Source organism: Montipora capricornis, chromosome 8 (genome assembly GCF_036669925.1).
Source record: "Montipora capricornis isolate CH-2021 chromosome 8, ASM3666992v2, whole genome shotgun sequence".
NCBI classification, from domain to species: Eukaryota; Metazoa; Cnidaria; class Anthozoa; order Scleractinia; family Acroporidae; genus Montipora; species Montipora capricornis.
Window position 1 is genome coordinate 2,216,706 of NC_090890.1, and position 10,000 is coordinate 2,226,705.

Sequence of the window (10,000 nt, forward strand, 5' to 3'; positions counted from 1 at the left end):
GCTTATAAATTCAATGTACAGTTAAGATTTCACTAGTTGGAGTCACATCCTACATAACAAAATGTTGCATGTCATAGTTTCAGTAAGGTGACCAGCAAGTTGATATGAAGAAAAACACTCGTGATCATTAAGTTTTTTGATATCCATTTATTGTGAATACAGTTGTTGACCATTTCCTCATATCTTATACTTCTGAAGGACTAACAATTGAATTATAGTTTAGTTCTATACTTGTAAAAGTTTAAAAAGCTTGGGGCTTGATATTAAAAAAGGAATACTCTTTGGTGTGTCACTCTTAACATTGCTTTGTTCCCTGGGCCTGGTCTAGTCAGAACTTACTAATTTCCTGTTGTAATTTTCTAATCAATTTTCAACTTGAATAGTCTGATTCTTTGGAAATGAACACAGAGAAGGATCAATCTTACAGATTGAGACAGTTGTACAAGGTTCAAGAGGGCAGCTTGTTCAATTACAACATGGGAATCATGGACCTTGCTATGCCCTTAGACAGTGGTTATTTATTTCAGGTCCTCAGATTTAGTTCCCTAGGGATTTGGGGATGTGCTTAAACTCGAAACCTTAACTAGCTATCTTGTTCTAGTTCCCTGAAGCTAACGCCATGTAAGCTAAGTAATTTTCAAATGGGAGGTGCTCCATGCAATACACGAAACCAAGACTTAACCTGACTTACTCTCTGTCAGAAGCTTCAAACGTTCCACAATTTCTAAACATTTTTCCCGTGGTAACATTACCAACTCTCTATTTTCTGGCTGTTTACTCAGACCATAATTTGGTCAATGCTGCTGTTTTTGGCCCGTCGTTCATGCTTGTTCACGTTCATGCCAACAAACTTGAAACCAAAAAAGGCAAGCTACCGTAAACTTTGGGTGTGAACATTTATTTTCATAATGTAGCTTTCAAACAAGAATGCCCAACAGAGCAAAAGAGAGAACAGTGAGAGGTAAACACGTAGGTTGGAATCAAAACTAACGCGGTAAAATGTCTGTCTAGTCTGCTTATGTGTGTTTGAAGAGCCCTTCGAATTGTGCAACTTTCGCAAGATTACAGACTACGTGAGAGTTCCACGCCAAAACAACTTTGTTTCCCCTTATTATTCGAAAGTACTTTGCTGTGACGTTTAGCCATAAACAGCCCAGCCGTTTCTCGATCTTTTGACACCGTCTACACGTAAGGCAAGGAAGATAAACTACACAGATCACGACACGAACTCGAAAACTTTTCGCCACGTAGACCGCCATTATTTTGGTTTCTGCTTATGGCGGGCCAGCGGATACGCTCATAAGAGATCTCAAAGTCGCGCACGCGCAGACAGAATGCCCCTGTGCTCATTTAGGGGAGTTTTCAACGTTTAGTGTCCATTTTGTGTCCACTTTTTTAATAAACCGGGCAACTGGATCAATAAAATATTGGTACTAAAATCCTGTATTCGAGCGATTCAATTGTGGGATTTCTCAATGGAATACATTGAACTTCATTGGTCAGTTGAACTTCGAGTCGTGCAATTTGTAATGGAAATCGATTTTACGGGTACGTCTTTTGCGAGTTTATAACAGCCTAGAATGCCGCCAGAAGGCTTGAATATAAACGTCATCAACAATCAATTTACTATTTTGCACCAAAAATTTCTCTTTAATTAGAAGCAAAGGTTTTTAAAAGCAATTTGAGGTAAAAACTAACGGAAAAAGCGCTTGACATTTCCTACGGTTTCGCTCGCTTTTACCGTTAGTTTTTACTTCAAATCAAGTCGAAGTGCCATGTTATTTTTTTCTTGTCAGTACATAGGTTATGGAGTTGAATAAACTTGACTTGACCCGACTTGCATGCATGCCGAATTGCAACAAACTCTACGGTGTGTGCCGTAAGTCTTAGCTTCAACCGCGTATTGCAATAATTTTCCCCTTATTGTTTTTCCATTGACGAATAAAATCGTCTTGTTTTGTTTTATTTACATTTTTTACACTACTTACAAGACTTACAAAAGTGACTACTACCACTGCCATTATGTACAACACTAAACGACTATTGATTATACAGTTCTAGCGGTGTTAACAATATTGGTCAATATTAGCGATAACAAACAAACAAACAAACAAAGACAAACCTTGCAACACCTAAACGCTAACGGACATTACTCAAACACTAACAATGTAAATTAAAGTAAAATAAAAAAGTGATTAAATATTTTGTAAAAAATCTCACGTTTTTGTGTATTTTAAAGACTACGAAGGTTGAATTCGATGAGGGGTCAGACAAATCAGATTTTCAATAGTATTTGTCACAGGGTTCCCCCCAAAAAAGAAACAAATCAAATGCTTTAGCAAGAAATAAATAATGAAAGGATATTGAACAAAATGTCATCGAATAAGATGACAATAATTCCACAGACGATGAAGCTTTTGCATCCTTTCTATCGCACACTGATGGGCTTATTGATCAAAGTGAAAACTGTGCTTGCACTCCATGCCATTCAAATATTTTTGACGATAAAATCCAACACGAGGTCTTTTTAGTGCCTTTGTACCAATGTTTCACTCACTTCCCACAGTTTCTTGGCTACTCCGTCATCTCTTGTGTGAGCAGCGAATTCCTTCATAGCACAGTCTGCAAATATTTTCCCTGACACGTTGCTTAATTTCTCCTCTGTAGCACAATAAATGATAGTCTGAGCTCCCTCCCTTGGTCTTTTTGCCACTATAAATGCAATGGGCAGGAGAAAAAGCTTTTTGACCAAACTCAGGGATGAATTACGATGAAGTTCAGTCCAGCATAAACCTGGGCACACACTGTTTACAGTGACACCTGAAATGTGAACAACGGATGCCTCAGTGAATTGCTTGTCAATCAGTTCAACTGGTGCAATTTCCCATAAACTACCGGTACTGAAAAATTAAAATATCCTGTTTATATAGGTGTGGAGGAATTAACCAGTAGGGAAAGGAAAACAGGAAACAAAAAAAAAAACAGGGCAATTTATAGCCTCCAAGACTGAAACACAATCCAACTTGGTGTGACGCCCAAAATGTTCCCACGTACAGATTTTTTTTAAACTTCCACGCAGAAAGGTAATGATCTTTTGCCACAAAGGCAAAAAAAAAAAAAAAATGGGGGGTCACCGTGCACGTTTTCGAGATCATGAGGTGCACTTTTAGAAGCTTGCGTTATTTTAAGACGATCTTAGCTTACAACCGTCAGCAATAAAAAAGCCACATTAGTGAAATTTAGATCAGGTAAACGTACTCAATTCAACATAACTAATATAACTAAATTAACCTTTGCAGCTGATGTCTTTTTCTGAGTTGAAATAGACCTTAAAAACGATACATATTAGTCTAAGAAAGAAAACTTCGGTCGCACGAGAGCATAAAAGGCGAAATATATGTAACTTCTCACGCACAGATATTTTTTGCTTTTTGTCAAAATGGACAAAATCAGAAAAGGAAGTGATCTACGGAAAGAAAAGTAGGGATCACCTAGCATTCAAGAGAGTAAAAAGTTAAGACCTGGGTCCACAGCTATCCCATAATGCCACAAGCTTTCACATTCCATATTCTTGTGGAAAATGTTTGCCCCTTTAGCATCGTGTTTACCTTTGTGGTCTGCGATGCATGACGTGTGCGTGACATGCGCGAAAAAATCTATGCCCTGCTCGAGTGGAGTTTCACTCAAACTTATGCGCCGATCAAATCGAAACTTTACCACTCCCCTCCCCCCCCCCCCCCACGGGCAAACCACGGGCATTTGACTATCCTCTGTGCCCGGGAAGTGGGGAATTTGACCTTTGCCAGCGTGGGGTGGGGAAAATTGAACCGGAAGTGTTAGGTTTCACATGATTTTTTTTTCGGGCGCCAAATTCGCCAACATCTATAAAACACTTGTTTGGACGACATGGAAGAGTTTAAAGGAAGAGATGTACCATTTGTGAGCGATTGGCTTACTAAAAAGGTCAGGAGCCGACGACGATTGTTCTTTAGTAGGGTATGACAGACAAATCCGACGATAGGGTAGCGCATTAGAACACCATTTTGGCCCGAGGGGGCGGGAATTTGAACGATCCGATCTTTAAAAGTTCAAATGCCGGGGGGGGGGGGGGGGGGGATGGGGGGATGTTGAAGCTTTGAGTTGATCGGAGCATTATGGGGTTTGCCTATAACCAATAGTGTTGCTGCATTTGACAGTAATCATCCATTCACTGTATTATTGCTGCTTGCCAGGTAACATTTTTGAAAGGCACTTTTTTCTAATACGTGATTTCACATCAAGGGGTTGAACATCACACAAGTGTTCGATAAATGAACACAAGCTGCAGTGAGGGGTTGTGCAAGATGTAATGCACCAGTCAATGTAAACCTAAACAACTCAAAGGATGGGACATAGCAGGCATTTGTGGGGAATTCTCCATTTTTTGATGAGAGAAAAGGCTGCTGGTATCAAGGACTTTGTAACTTGTTGCATGTCATCCAAGAATGCTACTGATCTATTCGCTATTGATCAATTTTTGTAAATAGCACTCTAGAAGTAACAAAACTAATGTATTATTATTATTTACATCAGGGGAATAGACCAGGGCATTTTCCAGCGAGGTGAACTGGGTCAAAAGGATTGCAATTGATTCATAGGCCAATCCGGCTCAGCATATAATAAGTGATAAAACTACAGTTATTTATCTCAAGAAGCCACAACCTGATGGAAAAAGCTCTTAAAATTCATACATGAAGTATGTGGTATTTTTAATGGAATTCTTGTCTGTAGCTTTGAGGATCTAGCCATGGGGAAAATAGACCAGAAGGCAAAATTAGGTGACCCCTTGAGCCCTCACAATGGTGGAGATATGGTGATGACATCTCTGATCTCAACAAGGTCTCCCTGCACTGAATTCCTTCACTGAGTATATTAATTTGCTCTACCCGACTACTATATTTGAGTTAGTTTATTCTGAGACCAAACTGAACGTTTTGCATTCAGACTCATGTTTATTCCAAACCTAAAGACAGCCATTTATACCTTTCTCCATCCAGGGCTTACCCTAATCATATTAAAGTAATCCCATTTGGGGTTGCCTCAAGACCCTGTAGAAACTGCTCTGAAGACCTTTTTCTCAAGAATAGACTGGATGAGTACAAAAACTACCTTACAGGCCAGAGGTATTCAGCAGGGTTAGTAAACCAAGAATTTTCTAAAGCCACAAAAATTCCCAGAAGTGATCTGCTAAAAGCAAAAGTCAGAAATTCCAAGAATAATTTTCCTTCCGTTCTTTAACTTACAATCCAAATTTACAATCTATCAACAACTTGATTTAAAAACATTTTCATCTTCTGTAATCGTTTCCCACACTTAAAGAATTTTTTCCCCCCAACTTCCATCATTTCATCTTATCACAGATCTAAAAACCTCAAAGAAATTCTAGCACCTTCAAAAAGAAGAGAGCACATGACAACTAATGGATTACAGCCAGGATGGATTAATTGCGACAAAACCAGATGTGATCTTTGCAACAATTTCCTTGTAAGCTCTAGAACTTTTTCAAGAGCCTAAACTGGCAAAACATATTTTATTCGGCAAAGACTTCCATGGTTCTTCTAATGTCATTTATTTACAGGTAGTCCATCACAAGAAATGCAACCTCCAATACATTGGATCCACCACTACTGAATTTAAATTTAGATTTAGGAATCACAAATCCTCCATGAAAACAAACAAAAAAACTTGTGAAGTCACCATACATTTCAACAAAACACCACACATTCTATCTGATCAATGTATAGATCAAATTCCCACAAGCACACCTCAAATCAACTAATAATCACCTGATTATCACCTGATAATCACCAGACTTTAAAAACACAACTTAAAACTTATTTATTCAAGGAAATTTTTGTATAACTTTTTCGTTTATGAATTAATTTTTAATTTTTAATTTTTAATTTTTCATGACTTGTAGAGCGCTTAGATCACGTCTGGATAGGCGCTATATAAGAAATATTATTATTATTATTAAGAAGCAGATAAATTACTTATCAATAAAGAAGCATACTGGAGCACACAACTATTTTCTCTCTCACCCTTGAATTGCATTCAAAAAACTGCAGACATTATGCATGAATTTGAAGGGCTTTTTCCATCAGGTTGCAGTTTCTTGAGACAAATAGCTGTAGTTTTCATCACTTTCTAACTTTTAAATTTTTTAGCTTGTACAGCTCATTAGTAATATTGTTACACATATTGTTTCGTTTTGACAGTTATCCTTGTTATTATACTTTTGTCATAAACTTTCTTTGAATTTGTAGCGTAACTTATTCAGAGTACATGTATTGTTCATTCACTGTTGTTAGATCCTATATAAACGTCATTTGTAGCCACACTTGTATCAACTAATGAAGGTGGTAGTTAAATGGACCTGTGCCTTCCTTACCGGCAGATCTCAGATTGCTAGAGTTGGTCAGGCTCTATCTACCCCAGTCTATCCTCATGGGGGCATTCCCCAAGGGACCAAGTTAGCCCCTAACCTTTTTGCTGTCCTGGTTAGTAGGCTGGCTGACAGTTGGCATCTGTGCACTAAGTATGTGGAGGATACAACTGTATTTGAGTGTGTACCCAGATGTAGCCCAAGTTATCTCCCCTTTGTTGTCCAGGTCATCTGTGATTTTGCTACTGGTCGAGGTATGCGCTTAAATCCCAAGAAATGCAAACAGATGATTATCAACTTTCTTGAATACCAACCTATGGTCCCACTTAACCTTACAATACGAGGTAAAAACAAAGAAAGAGTTTCCAGTTATAAGCCCCTACTGGGGTATATAAATCCAATGACCTTATCGGTAAGTGGAACCAGCACGTTAAGCATTATTGTTGGGAAGGCTAATAAGAGGCTGTATGCCTTAAGGTTACTTAAAAAGTCAGAGCTTCCTCATACTGATCTAGTGCAAATATATTGCTCATTAATTAGATCTACTGTTGAATATACCTGTGTGGGCAGCTCTGCCTGACTATCTATCAGATCTTATTGATGCTGTTTGGAGGAGGGCATTGAGGATTATCTTCCCAGATAATGGTTATGAGGAATCCTTAGCTTTGTCTACCCTCCCTACCCTAAGTCAGCGCAGGGATCTTGCCTGCATTAGGTTCATTAAGAACCTTCCTAATATTGAACCCTTAGGGTCTCTCTGCATGGAGGAGGTGATTCCTCATGGTTGCAATCTTCACTCAAGGGATAGCATCCATTTAGAAAGACCCAGAGTTAGGACAGAGAGATTTGCTGCTTTCTGGACAAACAAATTTTTCCCCTTAGAGGCAACCCGTCGGACATATTTAATATTACTTGCGAATGTAATGTTAATATATGTAATGTAATGTATATTAGTATAATATTTAATTATGAAGTTATGTAATTATAATATTGCATGTAATGAATTTGTGTGTGTGTTGTTGTGATATTATTTACTAGGTGATATACTGTAATATTATTAGTGTTAGTTATTTCATTGTTATATTGTGTATGTAATTTTCTGACTAATGCACTGTAATTCAGCTCTTTTGCAAAAGTGTTGATTAAACATCATCATTATTATCATTATCATTATTATCATTATTATTATTATCATTATTATTATTATCATTATTATTATTGTTATCATTATTATTAAGACTGAAACATTTTATAAAGTTCTTATTTTTTACCACTTTTAAGAGGGTTCTTCCATGCTAGCAAACATGTTTTATCTTTTGTGTTCGCTGGGCCAATGTGTATGGGAAAGAGATCTCTGCCATGGGTCGAAACTCACTTTGATCCAACCGCCGCCCACAACCTTGGACGGCACTCTTCAAACCACATGCCCCTTGATATGTTTGCAGACTGTGACTTGAGCCCACTGTGTCCCAGGCACGCATTCCTTTACAGTATTTCTGCTGTTGTTAAGTGAGCCCACACAACATAAAGTATGACATGAGGATTCGGTTGCTAAGTAACCGTCGTGCATGCTCAACACAGTGAATTTCGACCCATGGCAGAGGTCTCTTCTCCCATACTCGTCAATCAAGCGAACGCAAAAGAAAAGAGACCTTTCCTAGCAGGGAAAGAGGGGTCATGAGCTTTAGTTAGAGGAAAATGCTGGTCTTAGGGCATGGGGTGAGCCCCACTATGTCCCGGTAGGGGAGGGTGGGTGGTGGGGGTGGGGGGCGGTACAGGGTGTTGACATTGACTAGTGCATATCAGTAGCCAACACTGCACACATTTACCTTTTGGAAGCCTCTTGTTTAGATCATGTGCAAACAACATGTTTGCCAGTTTGCTCTGGGCATAAGGTCCTGTCATATGATTCTGCTTTTGTGAATTACCCTTCTCAGCATAAATGTTCTCAAAGTCAATGGCAGCTCTCTTGGCCAAACTTGATGAGACCACCACAATCCGACTTGGCGCTGATTTCTCCAGAAGAGGCAACAACAAATTAGTCAGCAAGAAGTGCCCAAGATGGTTGACAGCAAAGTGAATCTCAAGTCCTGCTTTGGTCTTGACCATAGGGGGGTCCATATAGACACCTGCGTTATTGACCAAAACATCCAATCTCTCTTCCTCATTCAATATTTCCGCAGAAAAATCACGCACGGAAGTCAAAGACGACAAATCAAGACACTTGAGTACCAATACTGCCTCTTTGACCTGAGACCGAATGTCATCCGCCGCTTTTTGTCCTTTCTCGCGGCTTCTGCAAGCGAGGATCACTCGTGCTTGGCGTTTTGCAAGATCCAAAGCTACCTCTTTTCCTAAACCTGTGTTTGCCCCAGTGACGATGACAGTTTTTCCTTTCAAGGAAACATTATTTTTGCAGACCCCTCCGGCGAAATAGCTGCGGAGGCGATGGTAAATAAACGCCAATCCAGCCGTTATAACGGAGAGAACGACAACAGTGCTGTTTGCCATTTTGCTACCGTGTGTGTAAAAGATCCCTTGGACCTTCGTTACCAGTCTTTCTCGCTTTTCAAACATGGCGGGTTGTGGGCACGAGCATCATGAACACAAACACGACCTGTGTGAGTCTGAAAGAGGCGCTCAGTTTCATCTCTTTCAAAAGATTGACTTAATAAAACTTCAGTGTTTGAACGAAGCCGAGGAAGGTTCCGCAAAAAATGTTTTTAAACCTTGGGACGAACGACTGGACACAACGAAGTTTGTGCAAAGCGACGTGGACGAAGAACTCTTGTTTAATGTTCCTTTTGTTGGTCAAGTCAAGCTCAAAGGTATCGTAGTCATTGGAGGAGAGAATGGAGACCATCCGTCAAAGATGAAACTGTTCAAAAATCGCCCGTTTATGACATTCGATGATGCTACTGCGGAACCTGATCAAACGTTCGATTTGAACGAGGACCATGATGGAAGTTTGGAGTATACACCTAAGGTCACTCGTTTCTCCAGTGTCGAGCATCTTTCCATTTACTTTCCCAATAACTTTGGATCTGAAACAAGCAAGGTGTATTTTATCGGGCTGAAGGGTGATTTTCAAAAAGTACATCGCCATGGTGTAACAATTTGTACATACGAAGCAAAGCCTAACCCATCCGATCATAAAACTGGGACATTCGACAGTGTGCACCACCCTGTTAGTTAAAGATAGTATCATTGCCAAACAAAGCTAGGGTTTGGGAGATTCGCGACTTCGGAATTTTATGTAACTAAGAGAAGCAACCGGGTAATAACCGTGTTGTAGCCTTTGCGTTGAGATGCGAGGTTCCTCAAAATGGATACATATGAGGTGTCAGTATTTTTGGACTGCATCATTTTCTGATTGCGTTTGAATTTTTCTTCGTTCTTCATGGACAGTTCTATATAGTTGATGAAAAAAATGAGAGTTGGCTAAAAAATGAACCTGACCTATGTGTCTTAAGATGATGTAAAATATTACTAAGAATCAATTTTAAAGAAATGAATATGTGTAGTAGTGATGTTGACGTGAGTGTCACGGTCAAACCGTGAGAGTTGGAAGGTCTG

The 10,000-nt window shown here is 39.3% G+C and overlaps 2 protein-coding genes and 1 long non-coding RNA gene across 3 annotated transcripts in view; 2 read left to right on the plus strand and 1 right to left on the minus strand.

The window, feature by feature from the left end:
- The window catches only part of LOC138060551 (uncharacterized), a 2,866-nt gene extending 2,579 nt beyond the window's left edge, over positions 1–287 (plus strand). Inside the window, exon 2 of the long non-coding RNA XR_011134379.1 lies at positions 1–287. This exon is cut by the window's left edge and continues 264 nt beyond it. This is a non-coding gene — a long non-coding RNA (uncharacterized lncRNA).
- A 1,639-nt stretch (positions 288–1,926) lies between these two features.
- On the minus strand, positions 1,927–8,935 carry LOC138060215 (retinol dehydrogenase 14-like). The gene is made up of 2 exons (XM_068905948.1): positions 8,254–8,935; positions 1,927–2,820 (listed from the first exon to the last, which is right to left on the minus strand). The coding sequence occupies exons 1-2, from the start codon at positions 8,933–8,935 to the stop codon at positions 2,528–2,530; spliced, it is 975 nt and encodes a 324-aa protein (XP_068762049.1). The 3' UTR covers positions 1,927–2,527.
- A 33-nt stretch (positions 8,936–8,968) lies between these two features.
- LOC138060216 (PITH domain-containing protein GA19395-like) lies at positions 8,969–9,939 on the plus strand. Its single transcript, XM_068905949.1, has one exon. The coding sequence runs from the start codon at positions 9,000–9,002 to the stop codon at positions 9,618–9,620; it is 621 nt and encodes a 206-aa protein (XP_068762050.1). The 5' UTR covers positions 8,969–8,999; the 3' UTR covers positions 9,621–9,939.
- Positions 9,940–10,000: the final 61 nt, after the last annotated feature.

Excerpts from the sequence above, each read along its gene's own strand:
- LOC138060215 (XM_068905948.1), bottom strand. The coding sequence starts at position 8,935 with ATGGCAAACAGCACTGTTGTCGTTCTCTCCGTTATAACGGCTGGATTG. Across the intron at positions 2,821-8,253 it reads AAACAAGAGGCTTCCAAAAG|GTGTCACTGTAAACAGTGTG; the intron begins GTAAATGTGTGC and ends TTCACATTTCAG.
- LOC138060216 (XM_068905949.1), top strand. The coding sequence starts at position 9,000 with ATGGCGGGTTGTGGGCACGAGCATCATGAACACAAACACGACCTGTGT.